Raw genomic sequence first — 21,585 nt, 5'->3', positions numbered from 1 at the left:
ATAACAGATATGACCTTACTTAGTTAAGAAGGTTTTCGACAACTTCCAAGATGATACAGTCTATTCTTCATGACGCGTCACGTTTACACACACTTCGGTCGAAACAAAGGCGCTTTATGTGTTTGGTTGGATTAAATATGAAATTACTCAAAACTTACCAACAAGAAACGTACCCAACATACCGTTATTGTAGAATGTGAAGGAGGACCTTTTCTATGTGCCCAGCTATATCTCAGTTTCTTGCAAGGGGTTTTTGCTATCAAAAACTAATATGGAGTTGTCACGTTCGGGCTCAAACGTTTACTCGTATTGACTGAGTTTCATTACGATCGGTATAACACGACTTTGAAAATGAATAAAACGGAGTTCGCCATTGAATCTGTAGTTCTTGACTTGCTTCCGTCTTCGAACATACTATTTGTGATCGCTGCCGTCCTGCCTACGGGGTAGGACCACAGCTGGGAACAAGGCCGTGCTAAATAAACTCATGTTATGGAAAATGAAACGGTAACTGTCATTAAACTATACAGCTCACGTTTTGCAAGCCATGTTTAAAGGCAATAAATATTGTCTTTGCAAGCCGGCTTGCAGAAACAATGAATAGATCATATTTTTTCTTTTATCTTTCTCGTTGGACATTAGCGATGGGCTCAATGTGACAGGTGACATGGAATCTTTCAATGGAGATCCCGGAGAACAGGCAGAAACAAAGATCTTAGCGTTTATCAAGCGAATCCCAAAAGCTCAGGAGGTTGTTTGTTGTATGTGTTGAATGGAAAAGGTCGTGTCTTTTTTATCCAACATGCGTATATATATATATATACTTGAGCCTTCGCATACTACAATTGAAACGAATTCACAGACTGTAGGCCATACGTCACAGTCGGGATGTACGCCAAAGAACTACGTACGTAACGTCGCGTACTGCATATTCAGCGCTGACGTTACGAAATGTATCCAGCATCTATCTGTTGTCTTGACAATGTCAATTTTGCCAGAGTTGTTGCCGACCCCAGTCTGAGCGTCTGCTCGTTTGCTTGTCATATGCTGCACTCCTCTTTCAGCCTTCGACACACGCAATCTATCTCTGCGTATGTCACATTTGTCGAAGTGCGCTAAAATGAATGACTGACTCAATGAGCAATTATTAGTCAACTACGACAGGCAACATGTAGTATCTATGCCACCCCTGTTGATTCTCTCACATCCTGTCACATTATTATTTCCCCATCGTTTTCTACTCTGTTCGCTTTTTCTTTATGCTATCGATTCAATTAAATAGGACAGTTTGTTTTTCATTAAGTGTGAGCTCGGCAAACATAATGATTTCTCAATTGGGAAACTTCCGGACGGACAACGCTGCTATTGACTGACTGGCCCGAACGTATAAGTGAAATGTAAAAAAAAAATCGATCCACATGGTTATTTCAACCATCGAGCAATATTAGCAAGTATCTCCCCCGTCACGAGACAGTCACGCCACGACGGAGCGCGTACTCCCTTCGTCCGATTGCTTTGCTATGCTAGCGATGATACGAGACACAGCTTCGATGTTTCACCAGCTCTGATACTGCGAAGCGACAGACAAACTAATCAAGGAATAAGTGTGACATGTGACGAGGTCACGTGTTGCGACATCCAACCGCAACCTATCAAATGTGACCTTTGCCCCGTGGAATCTTCATCTCGTCAACAACATACTCTTGTCGTTCTCAACATCATGCATTGTTTACGTCAATTATTAAGTAGGTGTGGACTTTCGTACATCCTATAGGATCAGCAAAGTCGACAGGTGTACTATCAGAAAAGATTATTTCCCACTGAGTTCCTCGTCTCGATCGAAAATTTCTACTAATGTAGTGTTTTTGTCTAATCTAATCTTGGAACCCTAACTGAATCGAAAGAATAATTTGTCTTTATTGAGTCCTTGTTGTGCTCAGCAACAAATATTGAAACTGCCCGAGGTACTACCGGAGAAAACAAAAGTCGCGGTGTATGCTAGAAAGAAAATTACGTCCTGCAAAATTAACTTACGTCACGACAGAGTATTACAAGTGCTAACATTAAGTAGAGAGCTTCTTAAGCCTGGCTAAACACTTATCTCGAGATTTAAAAAGCTGAACCTCTCGCTAACGGTATTTTAACTTTTTCTTTTGTCTCGTTGCAGTCACCGAGAAAGAAGTTAGACAATGGTAAGTGACTCACGTCGGAGACGGAAGCCGGATGATCGAACTTGTAAGAATCTGCTCTTAAGACGATGCTTCTTTATGTTATGATTGAAAGCGCTACATACTGCATTTGACTTATATGTAAATATTCATAGGTGCGGCAAATGTCACTGTAATTTGGAAAGATTTAATAGTCATAAAAATAGCAGCGCCTTTATTACATCAGTTTAGCTTTAAAAGGTTGATATTATCGTTTTATATTTTGCGCCTATATATCGTTTCGGTATAAACGTTTGAATAGAATTACGAGTGTGTATCAATAATTCGTTAAAGAAAAACATAAGCAGTAATTCTTTCGGCCTAATGGCTTTCGAATATTCAGATTATGTCAAGCTCTGAGGTTATGTACAACGAACGATTTTTTTTTGTCGTTGGCATGGTTTTTCTCCGAACGATTGGTCTTCAGTGGCTGCAGTACGATCATCACACTCGAGATATTTTGTGAACGATTGCATAAACACGCATTAGTTTAATAGCACATACAGGCAAAGGTAACTGAGAAAAATAATCCTAAAAGACAAAATCTACATACAATAGTTATCTCTTAGTAAACAGAGCGACTGTAGAACTTCATTATAGCAAGTGTTATTCTCAGTTTTTAAGGACAAATTCGTCAGCACGATACGGGTCCTCGTATCGTAGCCAAAATTTCCAATGTGTTTTGCATTTATCCAAGCAACGCAGAACTTTTCGAGATCATGAGCTGGAGAGGCTGCCGTTCGCCATTGTGATATGAATGAACCAGTTTGTTTGAAAATGAAATGTAGTAGTAATCTGTGAAGATGGCCTATCTATATAAGCGGATAGCATCCTAAAAATGCTTAAGCCGATTAAAATAAGCTTTATGAAAACTCTGAACGGTGTAAGCGATGGGAAGGCCTAACAACTAATGAAGTAAGCCAATGCCATATTTGACGCAAACTTAGTAATAGATGCGATCACTGAAGCTAGTAGTCAAATAGGGATATATTTACTTGAGCTGAGTCCTCACGACGAAAAACACGCTGTATATACGTGTCAAACACGAAAAGTGCCTGGCATCATCCCAAGACAAATGATTTCCGCTAGTTTTAAAAGCCAACGTTTAGAGGTATCTCTATGTGTGTCTCTGTATATTTTTATAGTTGAATGTATACACTTTCTCTGATTTGACTGGTTTGGACGCCGCCATCTGCTTTTGAACTGTAGGTGATTTAAGCCGCACTGAAAATGAGTTCCTTTGCTCGGAAGGAGACCAGCACAGCAGCAGTCGCTTCATCCGACCCCATCTGACAGCAACAGGGTTAGCCAAATTCTAGCTTCTTGCTTAAATCAGCCGCAGAGTTCCTATTCATCCTTTTTCTTCCTTCTGGAAGAGGGAAGATAAAGTTTAGGGATTTGGGCCACTCCACTTCTGCCTCGGCCTTACCTAGATACGTAGCGAATTCATACGGCGGTAAAAGCCAACAACAATCCCACATCACAGTTTCTCCCCGTCCATGCCGTCGCGACATTCATCACTCCATTCTTGCTGCATTTTACAGACAAGAATCATTTCGTCTCCTTTTCCTCGCTGTCTCCGCTCGTCTCCAACAGCCAGCTCAGGTTCTCTACTTTGCTCTCCTCGACTTACGTGCATAGTATGTGGTTAGGGGATGGGAATTCCCACTAGAATAGCCCTGGCTGTTTTCGGTCTAGCGATTGTGGAGTTCCAGGTTCTCTTGCCCCGCTATTGCTGTTTCCCCTTTACCTACTTCTCTGGGGAACAATGGAAAATATCCGTTTACTGCAACCTACGAAGCTGTACTCACTGTCGCGATTGTCAAAGAAGAAGTTACTTTTTTACACGCGCACCCTTACCTCCCTTCCGACATATTTTCAGCTCTGCATCCGGCGTCTGCCTCTTGGTTCGTTGGCTGGGCCTCCGGGCATCAGGCCGACTGCGTTATCCGAAAGAGTTAAGGAACGACTGCTGGCTCCTCTGTCGCCACTACCGCACCTTTCGTTCAGAGTAAAGGTGCGGCTCGATCCGCTTGGCTGGCCGACCTAGTTCGCCTTTGAAGAACAAGCAACTCGTTTCAGCGTGATAACGAAACGGCAAGTTAATGGTAATTGTCCCTGACCCAGCGATCGGCCGACCTAACGACAAGACCGGCGCATAGAGAAAATTGCCAGTTAGATGTCTGTTCTTCCCTGACTGCTAACCACCCGTCCCTAGTTTCCTACCTTGGACATTCTCCGGTAGTTCGTGCTTGGCGCTTCGACCCTCTAATACGAACTCATCTTTCCTTTACGGCTACTCATAGTCTAAAGCTCATTCTCGTCTTTTTGTTAAGAATAGCCTCGCTGACGACCACGGCTGCGGTTGCGTCCGCCTTCGGCTGTGACACGTTCGTAAAGGTGGCGGTAGTTTATTCTTCAGTTAATCAAAAAAAAAAAAAAAACAAATCATTAGAACTTACGTCAGCCGCCCCGTGTCACAATACCACTGCACGCGGTGAGTCTGAATCAGTAGACAAGAAGAAATATGTAAATAATACAGGGCTATACAAAATGGGCATCTGGGCATGAACACATTAGTAATTACAGAAAAGAAGGTACTGTATGCTATATAGAGCTACACATTTAGCCTATTCTTTGCACAGTGACTACAGTTACAATATATTGTGATAGGTCGTGAAAAAAGTTCATATACGGCAGCGAGTGAGTATGAAAAGCCTGTTCATTGGAAAATCCTGATTTATCCTTTAGCATATTCAGTTGTCTTAGTTTCGTACTTTTACGTAGCTTTATACAGTTAACTTATTCAGTTGAATAAATCTTCTTCAGCGTTTTCGCTTGGGCAGAACTTTTCGTCCTGCTAGCAGTGAAAGGATACTGATAATGTATAGAGCCAGATTTGTCGAGATGGTTATCTATTGTTTCGATCCAATAAGACCATGGGTATCTTTTATGTCACCACGTGCTCGTGCTTTTCAGGGCCACAGAGGGGCGATCTAAACTTATACACGAGCATTATTCTAGTTGAAGGTCAATGTGGACCTGAAAATGAGATTCCACGCAAACTACCAGATTTTTTCAAAGGAAATGACTCTAATACGTGTGGCTGAAGCGGTCCTATTTTTATTAGCACGAACGGACGTCTATCTGGCATTTGTTAGAGCAGGAGTTGCTTTATCGTCTCCTTTCCTGAGTGGCATAGTATAACCTAGTTCCAGGTACAAAATTTAAAGACACAAAAGCGCCTTCGGTTAGCTGTGTATAGCAGCTTAGTCAACGAGTACATATATCGACTTCTGGGTAGAAACCATACAATATCGTTGATGTTAGATCACTTGCCAAACATCTATTGTTAACCACTTAATATGTAGAAACGTTTTCGTCTCTGTTAGTATTATAGGTAGTACGCTAGGTACGAGGGCCGGCAGAGTGATACATAATGTCATTTGGCGCCTAATGCCACAGTAGAGTCGCCGTTCTTCGCAGAATCACTGGGTCAAAAAAAAGAAACCCGATTCTTGGTTCCGGAAACGCCGTTTTTAGTGCGCTATTGCCAAACGTTTACAATGCTCGGCTATAGCCTCACCGTAGTGTTCTGTCTGAAGTGAAGCTCTCTGGCTACAATACCTCAACAGCGTGAGACCAATTGCATGACCCTGAATTTAAGCTAATTTGGGTGCATCATATTAAAGAGACGTACAGATAAAATTAACACATTAAACAAACATTCATCGACATGAGGTGATTTGTGAGATCTTCGGCCGATCCAAGGTAAAAGATCGCTCGAATTTTGAGAATGTCATATCACTCGCCTTTCAGTGGAATAGCCGTAAATAAGTCTGCAGTAGTTTTATCGGATCGCCTAATATAGTGATGGTCACATTCGCTATTATTCCAGGACATAACTTTGGAAAATACTACGATCAGGCTTAACATACGATGTTATTTCATATTTTAATTATGCATCTTTACCGGTCGTGCAGATACAAATCCCTCCAGCCGACGGACCCGCATTCGTGACTGTTATAACTCTGTCATCCTGCTATAACTGCAGGATCTTATCAAATACCTGTTTCAGAACCATCATCATCATTCGTCCGTACGGTCCGCAATATACGAGACAATTTTCAGCGTCCACACAACGTTACAATTATTACGAGCGTAGGGAAAATGAGAGAAAATCAAGTTAGTCTAGCCTATTCAGCTATGTGCCTTCTTTTAATAATGCTAACTTGGTTCCCGCAAGTTTCATTTCCTCGAGCCGTTTTGGAACTTACCCTCAATCCGTACGTATTATTTGTTTCACTTACGATTTACAACGGCGACTAGCATGTGACTATAGAACCACCGTTAACAATAAGACGCTGTTACGGCGAATTTCTTCAAACCGTGTCTTCGCAACGTCGTAGAACACTGATGTAGACACATGCCTCAACGGAGCTGCTATAGCAGCAGTGATTCACTGTGGGTTTAAACATTGTTACCATGGCAGCTATTGATATGGCAATAAAAAATTGACCAAATGCAGCAAGATCTTTTCCCTCCTCTTTGGATGGATTTTCCAAGAGCAAATGCCTGCGTCCGGAAGCTGATGTCTCCACGCACAAAGGGCCAAGAGTTTTTCTGAGTGTTTTTAAATCATAGGCAGCTATAATTTTAAAAAGATAAAAATCTATCGTAACGGCAATGTCATGTAGTGGGCGACAATAAAGAGTCGACTCGATAAAAATATCCCTATCGAAAGACTACATGTGTTTTCTGCCCGTGTATTAAAGTTTATGAATAGCGTGTCCTTTTGTTTAGGGATGCGCTATATGGAAGAACCAATTATGGCATAAGAAACAACGCGCACGGTAAAAACCTGCGCCTAATTCTCATAAAAACGGGAAACGAAAACCAATGAACAATAGGTCATATGTTAGCCGAGCGTTCGCGTTCGGTCCTATATAGTTCTGAGCGCTTACGTACGGTACCCATAGTCCCCAAGCTCAATAGGTTATACAAATGTCACTTCCGTGATACTATACCAGGCCTGTACCAGAAACAAAGACTTGACTAAGAATTCCCCATATACTAAGCGCAGCTTAATGCACAATAAATGTATTTCAATGTAGAGTATATAGCCACCAAATATCAAAATTTGGGCCTTTAACGTAGAAATGGGCGTAATAGAAAGAAAAAAAGGCTGTACGCTGCACATCATATTGCGATCAAAGAGTAAACAAACGAAATACTCGTGTCGCTCTAGTGTTCCGCTTTGCAGCAAGAAAATTTAACCTTATAATATTTTTGTATTATATTCCCTTCTTTATATACCGTTGTAGGCATTTGTGATCGCCCAATTGATACACGCAGGTAGATACACTCTCGTTAGGCATAACTGGTTTGTTGTAGCCTTAAATGCCATAGAACGTACCACAAGTCCCGCGATCCAGAGCTGCGAAAGGACTATCCGCTAGACGACGAGTCCTCCTTATTTCGAAACTTCACGTATAGATCTGCTTCTCGTAGTGTGTTCCATGGTGCTCCGTAGGTACGTTTTGAGTCGATACAGAAGCATTTCAGCGGCATTGGTTCTGAACGCACACTAGACTATTTGCCTGATTCAACACTTAGCAGCTGTGATAAAATTGATCGGCAAGGTAGCTTCAACCCCGATGCTATTCATATAACTTCGGTCTTGCAACGATTTTATTGGCAAAATACTGTATTTGAGGGTCTCTTTAATAACTGTTGCGGACATTGTCGCACGGATTCTTTCTCAAACTCTTTGCATAATAACAAGTTCCGACAACTTTTTGCAACTTATGCTATGTGGGATATATGCATCCTGGGAGGTAAAGTTTTTTGTTGATGAAAGATGAGCCTGTGGTAAGTTTTCGCTAGCTAGATCATGTAGTAGTAGTAGTAGTAGTAGTAGTAGTAGTAGTAGTAGTAGTAATGCGTCTGAGGAATCTTTGTCAATCCAACCCTGCCTTGTGAGGAGACAAGTTTTGCAAGTTTTATTGTTAGGTGTATGACTTAGTGTATCTTTAATTTCTCTTCATTTCGAGCTTGTGTTTAACGAATAGTATATCTGATTGCTTTTTATAGCAATTCATAGTAAAAAGTCGCTTCGAAAAGTGAAGATCGTTTTTAGCACTAAAGATCTTTATTATTGTCCGGGAGGTCTTGTAAGGGGCTCAATGTCTATGGACCAGTTGACAATGTGAAAGGAAGAACTTAATTGTAATCAATTTAACGCAATATCCAATTTAATTCAACGAGCACATGATTTCGTTATGTATTCCTTCGTAAGACACATTTCGTTCCTCATTGTGAATCTGTTATTGAACGACTCATGTGACAAGTCTGGGGCGTTTTGATAACGCACATCCAACTTTGGATGCCACCGTCCGCGCTTTGGAACTGCGATCAGAACTTCCAAAGCGGCACGAGAGCTATCGTTCATCTGCATCTAACTTCTTCAATCAACAAACGCGCAGACATATGAGTATTCCTTTTTTCCTGCGTGATGTATTGGGTATGGCTTACATAGGCTGTTACGCAGTTTTTTTCGTTGCATATTGCTTTAATAATAATTGATCTTGAACCTTGGAATTCAATATCAAGTCTAATTTAAAATTTGAAGCTAAAAGAAGTTTAGGCGGCCATCATATACATAATAACAATATGCACAACGTAAGTGTAAATAACTTCCAAAGAAAACAAAGATCATTAGATGGGGTGAACGTACTTGCAATACAAACGCAAGCTTCTTTTCGATGATTTTCAAGCGAAGTACAACATTGACCACCGACGGAGGTAGTATATTGAATGATACCGAGGCAGACACTTCAACGGAGCTACATAAATGTTTTATCGACGAAACGGTCGATTGTTGTGACACAATAACAAACTCTATTGTCTGTACTATGCTACTGTGTCTATACGTTTATGTAAGAAGCGCTTTTATTTATCGATTGTTGAAGCTTCCGGTTCGTTATTTTGCGTTATATTGAAACTAAGCACTTATTTGCACGTTGGCCGATGCAGGCGCCATCATCAATCAACTGCTTAGAAAGATGTGTCCACCAGTCACTACGACTGCGAAAGAGTGATGCTTTGACGTCAGGGAGACAACCACATTAAGGTAGAAGGTTTTTCGTTTTCTAGCATTGGACCTATGGAGACGCCTTCCCATATTCCCTCCCTTGTCGCAGTTGGACAGTTGGACAGTTCCGCTCGGATTCTGTCCAAACGAAACAGATTTGTCCTCGTCAACGCAACATGTGGGCTGCGTTGTATGGCTTTTTACCGATGTATCACCCATCTTATCTCTCCGTAGTCGCCTCAGGTGCCCGGACAGCAGCGAGTCATTATGAACTAAGGACCTTCGACGCACAGCTGTGCTCTGGCACCTCGTGTTGCCAGTATTATTGTTATTGTGTTTATCCGGGAAGTCTGGACTAACAAGAAATAAATGAAGATCGTCTTCTTTCAGTATCTGTTTTGCCTTTTAATACATAACCTTAACAACAATGATACATAATTGATTTTGATGACGCTTTAGGTCATTTTCCATAGCAAATAATAGAGCGGCCTCTTTCCGATGAAACGGAGAGACTCGAATTAACAGGTTCTGGCAAAAAAACTAACATTTGTTGTTGATAATTTCTCTTCGAAAAATTAGGGAATTAGAAATAAGAAAAAGCTTTCATTAGTAAATTTATTCGTTACCCATGCATGGACTTTGTAAGGAAAGGTACGGATAACTAAAAGTCACTTCCATAAGAATACGTTTGTTAAAAGAATTCGGCAGCGTTGGTATAAGCAGAAAACGTTCACGAAAAAAATGTGTAGTAGACATCACAACGTCAGATACGATTTGCCAGTCGTCTATATATATATATATATATATGTATATATATATATATATAGTCGTATATGCTAAAGCACTACTGTATAAAAAGATAAGTAAGTTGTTGTTTAAAAGGTCATAAGACGGGTTAAACTGTAGGACTCACAACGTGAATTTGGTCGCCATAAGCCATATACTTTCTTCACTAGCAAGCGAAGGTATTCGCAACATTAAATGTTCATATGCATTATTCAGACAAGCATTCTATTGTTTAGTGATCATCCAGTTGGCCATTTGATAGAAATGCACATATCTGATGTCACATAATACGTGAGAGCTAAATCTAAATTACGTACGTTACGTGTCAGGTATGCCAACTGGGACGGAGCTTTTGCTCATCAATGTACCGATAATTTGGTAATAGACTTCTGCCGCAATTCAGCTATGCATCGATCGCGCCTCGCAGGCATTGATGATTAAGTATGAATTTTCTCGCGTCATTACGAGCTTCAGCCTCATAGACGAAGCACGCAACTTCAGTATGCACAGACCTCTAGGAGAAAGGCACCAAACCACTAGTGGATGGTTAGACAATACCTAAGATGTGTCTAACATCAGGCTGAGTAGTTTCAGAGATCAACTATGTGCGTTTCTGCGCTATTTTTCGTTCAGTTTCATTCGGAGCAGTCCGAAATATGGTGTTCATTAGTGACATTGGTCTATTTTACGGAGCTGACACCGCCATTACTATCACTGAGTGAAATTCACAGCGAACCACAAGCACACATTCGTATAACGTCCGTTGTTTTTTTCTGCCCCAACTTGCATCAGAATTGAATCCTGCCCAGATCCTTCCATATCCGAGTCTAGCACATGCAAAGGTTCTTTCAATGACTAGGGCTATGCTCGACCCTCATAGATGTTCTAAACTTTCCGCCCACGTAATGTAGATTCAGCGCTCGTCTCGGTGTCCGGTTTATGTACGTATCACAAAGCAGTACAAAAATAGCGTTTTTGTCGGCAGAATATCAAGTGAACATAAAGACTAGTCTATTTAGAGAATGAATTGATATTAGTGAAAAAAGGACTTGATAGTGATATATTACTAAAGTATATTGAAATAACAACTAACTAAGTACCGGATTTACTGTAGCCGTTGAGAAGCGGTGCGTAATTTTTCGAAATTAATCCTCTATTCGTGTTAGAAGCTTCAGGTAAAAGCATATATGTATGTTAATGTGGTTACAGCAAAATTCTCTATTTTCTTCTTTGTAGAGTTTTTCACAAATATACTATCGCACGCAAGAGTCATCATTAGTGTAGTGTCTTCATACATGATCATCCTACTATTACTGCATCTAAAATCACCTAAAAATCTTCATGGCGAAGTTGGCCTTGAATGTTTACTCTTGTTGCCAGAGGTAGATACGTAAACACACAGACACACATTAACCGAGCTTCTCGAATACTCAGTCTCGAGAACTGGGCCGAACAAATAGTGCCTCGCAAATCGTCAAAGTATACACGTACTTCCCCATCGAATTAAGTGAGTTAGATGTACTTAGGTAATAGATGTGCCGGCTCGCAACTATGGCATATTCGAACATTTACAGAGCGTGTTTGAGGCAGTGTAACTACATTTAAAATCTACCGAGAGCCTCCTTTTTTCCGCAAAAATATACGGGACCTTGTTTATATCTTCAGCGTCTCGTTAGCTATGTCCATTTAGGACTAGCAGCCAATGGTGCAGCTTACATCTTAGTTCTGTCTAAACTTTTTAAAGTGTCAACACAAACTGATTGGTTCTACCTAACCTTGACGAACCCGCGTGACCGGCTTTTAGCAGTAGTTTTCCTCTAGAGTAAACATCTGTGTTGGTTATTTCATTGTCTACCGACAGTCACCGAGACACATACTCTTAAGGCTGGTTCTATAGAGCGAATCAGCTGCATGTTTTTTCGAACGTCAGCAGGTTTTGAGGACTAGGAAGATCCACTTGGTGAACAGGTTCTGAATAACAGTTTGTTTGTAATTTTAGTACGATTGTGTATTGTAGTTACGGGATACAATACGTCCTTGCCTCGGTGTGATTGAAACGCTATATAAAAAAGATTTCCCGTGACAATTGTGCTACTTCCGTTTAAAAAACCTAATTTTTTAATGTATGTAAAATTATATAGAGCCTTGAGTCATCAAATGTATCGGTTTGGTATAAATGTATTTAACTACTCGATGGTATGGTAGTGCGCAAAATGCAGGCTCTTATTAGGAAAAGTTGAAGCGTTAGGCAAGATCTATTTCATTCGACATCTTCCCTACCTGACACTCTGTTGTGGCCCAATGGACTAGAATATAGCATCTGCTTTTTACCTGAACACATCTAATTTACTAGCGGATATTACAAAATTAGCTCATGGCCATAGCCGTAATATCAGGATCAGATCTTGCAATTTACTTCATCTGATATCATTGCTTGAAAACCCGCTATAGCAAGTTAATGAATGGAGGTAACTAGCGCTTACTTGCAATATGGCCAAGACGTCAGCGGAGACGGTTCGTCCTTGAACTATATAATAGAACTAGATGATATATATATATATACATAGAACTATACAATAGATATAAGAGTCTATAATAGATCATTTGTGTAGAATATAATTTGAATGCGCGCGTTTTACTTAACCCGCAAAAGGTAAAATTTAGAAGGGCATTGGAACCGAATCACTTCAATGTTGAGAAACGTATGATACGACAGGACAGAAGATATGCACAGGGCTTAAATGCAAAATACTAGGTTTGCGCGAGAGCACGTATGGCCGTGTCAGTGTTTAATGACGGTTCCGATTTTCTGAAGCAAGCCAGCGCGGGCCAAAGTTTCACGTCCGGATCTCTAGAGACACGCAGCGTAGCAAAGGCTAACAGCAAATTGCGCTGATTCAAAGCTAAATGGAGAATCCATAAACGGACTACGTGTTGGGACTATGTCCCACCAGTACAATTCTACAGGTCGTCCTTCAAAGGGTCGCACAAAAAATAGGTAAATGCGCCTCATCTAAGCTTAGCATCTCTTATCGAACGCGCCTTATAATGTGGGATGTCAGAATATTCTTCTCAACTGTTACGATGATAAGGCGCGGCCTAGGTGTCCAATGCGCATCTCGCTGGGTGCGTCGCCATGGAAAGCATAAGGAAGCAACTACTGATGGTTCAATTTTCAGCACTGACAAATCATTATTATGAGATATCGTTTGTTATGCCTTTCCATTGTTTGCTGAAGGAAATCCAAATAGGTTAAATAAAATCCACCTCGGTTAGGATTTATGATGAGGGGAGCAGTTCTTAATGCTATACCAACGAGGTGATTTCTAGGAATTCTCTACACAGTAGAAATAGCCAACGATGTTGAAAATAAAAGTATATAGAGTTAACACAAAAGCTTAGCGCCCGCCGTCAGCGACTCACATACAGATATTTAAGGAGTTGCTTCTCTAGTTCCGACTATGATTCATATATATATGACTCATTCTGAGTCATCGAGAACAGAAATCTCACACCATATCGACTGTAACAGCAAATTTACCCGTCCATGTACACCTACCATAGATCTCGAACGATAACGATTAGAAAAGCACCAACGAAGGAGTGCAAGACGCGCAAAATATCTGCCGTCTTTCAGTTTTCTCTCGTTGGCCATGCCCTCTCTTGATAAAGATCTCTTTACCTTCTTCGCAATTTAATTTGGACCACTGTTTTACCGGACAGCTCCTAATACCGCTCGTACCCACGCCAGCAAGGGTTTATAGATGGCAGTAGTTGCCCGCATGCTGCTCGTCCGGGAGCGTTTGCAGTTACCTTAAATCCCAGAGGCCTTTGAGGAATTGCGAGCGAGCGCTGGTAACTGTACAGACCACATTACAGATGAGACGTAGAGATATTAACAGGCAGAGCGACTAAAAAACGCATGGTTTCAACAGATATACATTTCCAAAATTTCCTACAATATAAACATATACAAACACAGAGATACACAGAAGGTAACATAAAAGGGGTCACTACTCCCAAACAAGCGTGGCGCGAAGCGGTAGCTCCGTTCCGTACGCAGAGGATCTAACCCCACTCCCGGATTCGTCTTTTAGCCGGGAGACGCCTACGGGGTCTTCTCCTTCGAAGGCACACCCGGTCGTAATAGCGGCAGTACGATAAAGATTTCGCACGGGTCCCACTAGCAATGAAAAGCAATAGCCAGGAGGATAACGACGACGGAGGTTCATTAACTTAATTAATTTTGCATAATTCGCACCGTTAGCTAGGGCAAACGCTTGCTGGAACGTGTTAGTTAGGCACAAAGGGAACAACAGAAGCAACCGAAAGTCTCTTGGTCTGAGTCGCTTTCTGCGTTGCTAGGACACGCCATTCTTTGGACTCGGTTCGCTTCCTTCTACCCTGCCTTCGAGCTAGCCAGCGTCTGCTAGCCTAGGCGTCTAGTGCTGGCTGTTGCGTCTTTTAGATGTTTCGTCGGCTATAGGACACCAGCAGTTGGTCAGCGGTCGAAACAACGAGGGGGATAATGATGAAGCCGAAGGTGTGAATACAAATGACGATACCTCTCCAGACCGAAAGCAAAGCAAGTGGCATTTTTATCTTTGCTACTCGTTATTTAGCCCGTTCTAACTAGAAAGTACTTGTTGTGACTGTCGGGCTGATAGGCACCCTTGGAGAATAGGAGACATATATCAATGTTTGCGCATATGTTAAATACATTGATATTTTACAGTTGTATCTGTCGTAAGCTTGTTTGATGGCAAACATGGCGCCAATCGTTCCGGAAATGTCTGGCAAAAGACCTAATATTTGCGAAACACAATTTTTTACGGGATTGCCTGTCAACTAAAACGAATTCCGCAAAGAATAACGATGTACCTCTAAATTTCTTTAAGTAGCCACATTTTATGATTTCTCTTGTTCTTAATACTGTATAGGACAAAGACAAACAGTTCAACCAGTAAAAAGGGAAGTTTCGTTGGCCTCTACTGATAACATACACATAAAAGTGCTACTCTTATATTATTTCTTGCAATCCTCTCAGAGAGTTTTATTGAAACACTTCTCCTTGCTTAAATTTATTGAATAATAATGAATAATAATTGATTATTATGCCAGCTATTAAACTGACGCAAATATTTCAACGAGACATTCATTATATTTTCGTTTTCCGGGCGTTCTTATATATCAGTTTGGTTCCCATCACGAATTCAATATTTGTAAGTTAGGCCCCGACGAGGTGCGTGAAGTTTGATTCGTGGATACATGAGATTAGGATTTCGCTTGTATAATATGACAAAGAATCTTTCTCCTAGTATACTATCGGAACTAACATTAATGGCAAGTGATAAAAAAGAGATGAGTCTTTATCTGTTAGTTTATAATAGATATACTAGCTGATGAATAGAACGGTGATCATTGTTTATTATAGAAAAACGGTTATGATTCACAGTGGATTCAGGCGATAAATAAACTAAATATGAACTAAGACAATTATGCGTACCAACATACAACTATGGACCATTCTAGCGCTGTGGTCAAAGTATCTTTGGGTTCCTTGATACACCTTTGCTCTAGATCTTAGTCCATTCATCTTTGGAAAACATCCTGAACCTCTCTCGCTGACGGGCAACACTCCAGTCGTTTAGATATCACCGCGTCGCGGTCAATTAGAATGTATGACAAGTTTTGACATTTCTTCTTTTTACTATCCAGCGCTTTCATTTTTAGAAACGCAGCAAGCTACTAAATGCAATGTATATGTATACATATATATATATATATATATGTATCGATGTAATTAGCGAGTGGGAACACCTAGGCAATTAGCAGACTACGTAAGTTAAGGTAACGATATCTTGGTACGTACTATAAGTTCTCTTTATTGTTTGAACTTAGCTTTCCTAAACTTTTGAACGGAGTTACTATATTGTCATACACAACCTCGTTATCGATGGCTTGTTTCAGAAATTCAATAATAGGACACATTGCGCTGCCTATCACACACTTTAAACCATGGAAGCAACTATTTTCACATGGACTTATATCTCACGAATATGGGCCTAAAGCAATTTGTCGATTCTGCGTTTCTCAGTTCGAGTCATGGCTGAAGCTCACTGATGAGGCAATACAAAGTCGTTGACCGCTCATGGCTGGGCCGGACATCCATAAGGAAATTCGGGACATTTGGCGGAATTGATCGTTTCCCTTTTGGGGAGTATATCGTAAAAGCAAATGCGCTGATATCCATTGCGAGTAGGAGTAGAACCTGTCCGCCAAATGTCTGCGGCACTACCACAGAAATAGCTTTTCCTCCTGCTCGACGTTGTTCTTTCGTAAGATCGTTCTCTAGTGGAAGCTATAGTATCACCCAAGCTTCGTCTGTGACGACTAATTGTTGTGCAAATTTAAACCTGCTAAACTTAGGGACAAATGGGATTATTATCCGGACATAGACCGATGCCGTTCCGTGCTGAAAGTTACCTGTGTAAAGCTTACCTAAGTACCAGTAAATTGTTGCAAACGTTGTTGTCTTCTACATCTTTAGTGCTTTCGTTATGATTTTGTAATACGCACTTTAAATAATTCCATATTCGTTCAAGAAGGTAGGCATCGGCCGTACTTCCAAAATTACCACAGCGTGTTGTCTTGCTTGAGGTTTTGGAATGTAATGACTCTCTCTCTCTCTTCGATCTTCAGCCTCACATCCTTGAAAAAATTGCGCAGTTAACAAACCATAGCTTCGTCAAGCTTCCTCGCCCAGTTCCTCACCAGCCTTTGATGAATTTTACCATAATGATTCCCTTGAAGAACAGAAATTTTATTATGAAACATTTGTTTTTAGCACAACATACTGTATTTACTTTTAAAGTAATTATTCCTTGCTAGCATTCAATCATCCTATAAGCATAGATACCTAAAAATCAAAATCATATGTTTACTAAATCTAATAGCGGTTTTAGTTTAAAAGCTATTAAAAATATTTGGCCCATTAAAAAGACACAAGTATACAAAGATCGATACAAATAGATATTGACTAAGTGACTTGTGGGCAACTTTCACAATGTAGTTTGTCATATCGAGCTCTAGCGGGAGACCAAATCATAATTTCAAATCGCTAGATGTATATAAGGCCCAATTTAATACGGGTTCTCGTAATTCCATATTTAGCAATAATGTTTCCTTATAGAGCTTTAACACCGTACAGCCATGATCTGAACTACCTTCCTTTTTTACGAAGAGTATCCTTATTATTCCTTCAAGCCGTTCTCGCTCTGATCTGCAGTATGACACTGCTCAAGCGCCTGGGGTGGACGCCATATACGGAAACACACACGCCATAAAACTTCTCGGCACGGTTGACGACACTCCGTAGATTCTTTTACGGAAGTACAGAAATACTCAAACATTTTCAACCTTTTCGATTTATCCAAGTAGAATGTTGTGTAAGTTCAAGTAAGTAACTAAGTAAAGACAGAACAGATACGTATTTGTGTGTAAATGTGGGTGCGCACAAGTTCGTATGTGCGTCATCAGGGACGATGACGAAACTGATGGATATACGAATATATAATTGGTGACGCCCAATTTTGTTTTTTTTTTGCCCAGCTCATTGTACCTCTCCTTCTACAGCATGGGAAATTTGGGTCGCACTAGTAGTAGTCTGACTTTGCTCCTCTTTCAGGCTGCAGGAAATGTTCAGCTACTGGACACGAAGTAAACCTTCTATGCGTACTTTTTTTTGTTGTGAGTTATTGACGGTTAGAGGAAACTAATAGTGGCTGAAATGAGTCTACGAACCTGTGTTTGTCCGTTCAAACGCATAAATATCAACCGCTGACGACTAGGTAACATCGATAAACTTTTGGTCAATATTACGATGAACCCTTAATCGAATTAGCCGTTTATATCGACTGGCTAGCCCAGACAGAAGAGAACAGAAAATTGTTGAGAAGAATATTGTATGTGTATTTTGCGTGCCGATTTCAGCCGCCTGTCAGAGACAGATTTCTGATTAGACAGAAAAGGTAACCGGGTCGGTACTTAAACGGTTAACAACCCCGCATCCGTAGTGGCTAGCCATCTCATTAGTCTAAAACAAATAGGGGGATGGTTACATATCGTTGAACCGATAGAAAAGAATGGCGTTTAAATCAGGCTCTGGAATGGCGCTTAAAACGCACAGAATTCTGTCAATACTGGCTATTTGCTCTAGTGTTACTTAGTTCCTGGGTTAGACATGTACAGCCTACATGATAATGTCTTTTGTACAGGATTAAAGCACCGCTCAACGTTTACTGCTCATGGAATGGTAGTGACTATGTTGATTAGAACTTGGAAAACTTGATGTCGCTTTACGTTAGTTGATTTTCCACATAAGGACCATATCGTGCGTAAAACAAGTATCTATACAAGAACGTAATCGTTATTCGTAAACGTTATCGTTAATCGTCTCAGCCACTCCAGCTGGCCGTAAGGCATTTCAAGGCGGAAAAGGAAAAAGGCACCTCATAATGAGAGATCTGTGGCGCGACGAAAAAGACAACAAAGACGGCCTAGGGTTGACGGCCACTCGTGACAACGGAAGGCCGTCGCATTTCCGTCCAGTTGATTTCTTTTTATTGCAGGAAGACTCGAACTGCCCTAAGCAGCAGCAGACAAAGTAAAAGAACGCCAGCTGCAGCAGCTGCTGAAGCAGCTGTTTAGCAGAAGTCCTGCTAGCATGCGTGTAGTCGCTTGTGAAGGTAGTTATAAATGAAGTCACAGCTAGGCTGGCAAACGAGTCGAGACGCTAGTCCATGCATCAGGCATTTGCAGAAGCTCGGCTTCCATGTTTTACGGTATTGGTGTTGTTAATATGGCGAACTCCATAAATGAGTACGTAGCCCCACAGTAATCAACAACACCCGACCCAGCACGTAGGGCTAACCTTGAGTCGCGATTGAGATGCAGACGAATCAGATGAAGACCATGCATAAGTGAAGTGTGCTATCCTCGTATAAGTGAAGTAGTATGATTAAAACTGTATCATTTGCCGAATGTGTTGCTCGTTACCGTTGCGACGTTCGGGTAATCACCAGCATGAAATGTCAGGTATTAACAATGTACTATCTTATGAATAGCGCGCAATGATCTTGAGACACTAGCTAGTGGTAGCTGGTCTCATTGATTAACTATCATAACTAATTTGGATACTGGTAACGTTCGCAAATATCCTACTCAATGTCTGGTAAGCGAAATTACGTAAAAAAAGCAAAACAGCTCTGACTTACTTGCACTAACGGCGTGATTCAGGATAGATTGCGCCATCGAAACCATATAAGTGTAATGAAGTGTTCATTCCTTAAGTTACTCTAATAATTTAAAAAAGAAATAAAAAAAAAAGTCTTTTTGTCTAAGGTCTTCCGTAAGGGTCGGCTTATTTGAATAAGTGAACCCTAGTTTTCGAAGGAAAACATCTATGCTAAATTCTAAAATGTTTTTTTCTTTTGCTACTAGTATCGATGACGAGGGTTGGAGTTTTCGATTAATTTATCGTAACGATATTAGGCGCCCTTTGCTTTTTGTGCTCGGATCGCGTACTTATTAATCGCCTACCTATGTGACATAAGCCCCCCTTTGCAGTTTTATTGAGATTACATTTCGTTTCAACGCTTTCCCAGTTACTTGCAACCACGTTAGCGTCATCTGTTCTGTGGACAACCAGCGTCAGTTTTACAGAGAAGTTTTGAAAGTTGCATCGTTAGAATGCGGAACACTAGTCAAGTTGTACGATGATTCGATCGAGCTGCTGCGGCCGTTGCGCTACCTGTATTGCTTGTTCCCTGTCCTATCTAACCTCGCCAAAAAGCCTTCGAGTAAGGCATATTTTTATCTCGTTCGCTCGTCTCTCTAGCGCTATCTTATTCTGTCTGAGAAGAAGACAAACTCGCTTTCCCTCATAGTAGAATCCATAGTGGAAGGAAGATATACCAGAGAATATCACCAATCTAGGCCAGCAGCTAAAGGTAGCGAACATGCTTCGGAACGATTGAAAGGAAACAAGAAGAATATACACAATTATATAAATGCGAGCAAGCGGCCGTAGGAAAACGAGATGATCGAATCTAACAACAACAACAGCAGCCGCAGCCGTAGCAGCATCTGCTATAACTGTCATACAGAATCGGCCCGAGTCGACCGGGCTGGCGGATACCTGTTGAGGCATCGAGTCAGCAGCAGCTGATATCCAGTTTCACGGAGCTAGCATAGAGCTCGAACCAAGTCGATCTACTACCTGTCGTTCAACGTCCTCTTGCGACATCAACTGGCAGCACAACTAACGCCGCAATGTGGGCTTCCCACTCCACCAACCCCCAACAGTCTACCTCCTGTATCTCATAGTAGTATCTTGTCTTTTAGTTTCCCGCTCACTTGCGCTTAGTAGAGCTATTAAACGACTAGTAGGTATCAGTGTAGTTTATTTTGAAAATGGTATATAGTGAAATGTTCCTCGTAGTCGGTTATTATCCTTAGATTTTTATATTGCTATTATTTTAAATTAAATCGCTTTGTTGTTTAAAGCAAGGCTTAAAAGGATGCAGTTCTAAATATCCTGCCCACTGAAGGTACTACCTAAATTGCTGCCGATGAAGGATGTGGGCATGTACTGTAGTATAGTCGTGGCTCAACGCGGTACCACTCGGGAAAAAAATATAAAAAGGGTAAAGGCTGTATGGCTGAAACGAAATGTGGCTTTCCAACCGAAAGCCGATTAATTTCGGACAAATCACTTATAGCATTTATCAACAAATGGCAACATTGACGGCGCTGGGTAGGGAGTTTGAAGTGGGAGTCTTGAAGACTAGACTTAGTTTGTCCGCGCAGCTTTCATTGCGAGGGCATACTTCAACTTCTATTAGAATCCATTCGGAGATCCAACTACCGTCTTTGCGCAAGACAACGCAAGGTGAAAAAGACTGTCAGAGAACCAGACGAAGAATGCAACAGAATTAAATTGTATAGGCTTGCTATTTGATTGGCTAGAACGAGAAGCCAGTCTTGTTACCAGTGTTACTCTGAGAACCGGCCGAGAGAATTAGCTGATTGAATCACCCGAGGCAGATCATCGTCAATGTTGATCTCATTTCTGCTGCTCTTCCTGCTGTTCGCAGTGGGCTTTTCCTCATGGTGGCGTACGATGGGACCAGCGACAGATGCGGGCCGGATACTCCGCTTTACTCCCTTAGCCACTAGAAAATCTTCTGAGCTCTCAGAACGAGACGCCACTATCACCTTTGTTATCGAAGACCGCCGTTCTCGCGCAGCGCGAAAAGACTGGGAACAGTCAGTGGTACCGGTAATTATGATGAGTTACGCCGAAACGCTGCTTCTATTTTTTTGGTTCTTTCTTGTTCTGACAGCTACCACCGTGGCCGGTTTATCCCTTCCACTGCTGCAGCCACTGCCAAAATAAAACTTTTCTGCTTGACCAAAGTCGTTGATCGTCGCCGCCAC

At 41.2% G+C, this 21,585-nt stretch overlaps 1 protein-coding gene and 1 long non-coding RNA gene across 6 annotated transcripts in view; both read left to right on the top strand.

Moving 5' to 3' along the window:
* LOC147753022 (frequenin-1-like) overlaps positions 1–21,585 on the top strand; it is a 132,250-nt gene that overhangs the window by 84,966 nt on the left and 25,699 nt on the right. For 4 of the 5 annotated variants that reach the window (XM_086969851.1, XM_086969854.1, XM_086969853.1 and 1 more), the window contains one exon: positions 2,168–2,192. In XM_086969851.1, coding sequence (XP_086825977.1) covers positions 2,168–2,192 — 25 coding nt within the window. Of the gene's footprint in view, positions 1–776; positions 1,746–2,167; positions 2,193–21,585 lie in introns of those variants that run through there. The other variant, XM_086969855.1, reaches the window with a different exon arrangement.
* Positions 5,083–6,730, top strand: LOC147753023 (uncharacterized). Its single transcript, XR_015312480.1, has 2 exons — positions 5,083–5,978; positions 6,191–6,730. It is a non-coding gene; the product is annotated as an uncharacterized LOC147753023 (long non-coding RNA).

Source organism: Varroa jacobsoni, unplaced genomic scaffold, assembly GCF_002532875.2.
Source record: "Varroa jacobsoni isolate VJ856 unplaced genomic scaffold, vjacob_1.0 scaffold_797, whole genome shotgun sequence".
In the NCBI taxonomy this organism is placed as follows: domain Eukaryota; kingdom Metazoa; phylum Arthropoda; class Arachnida; order Mesostigmata; family Varroidae; genus Varroa; species Varroa jacobsoni.
The sequence above is the reverse complement of the archived record's forward strand: the minus strand, read 5'-3'. Positions and strand labels throughout refer to the sequence as shown.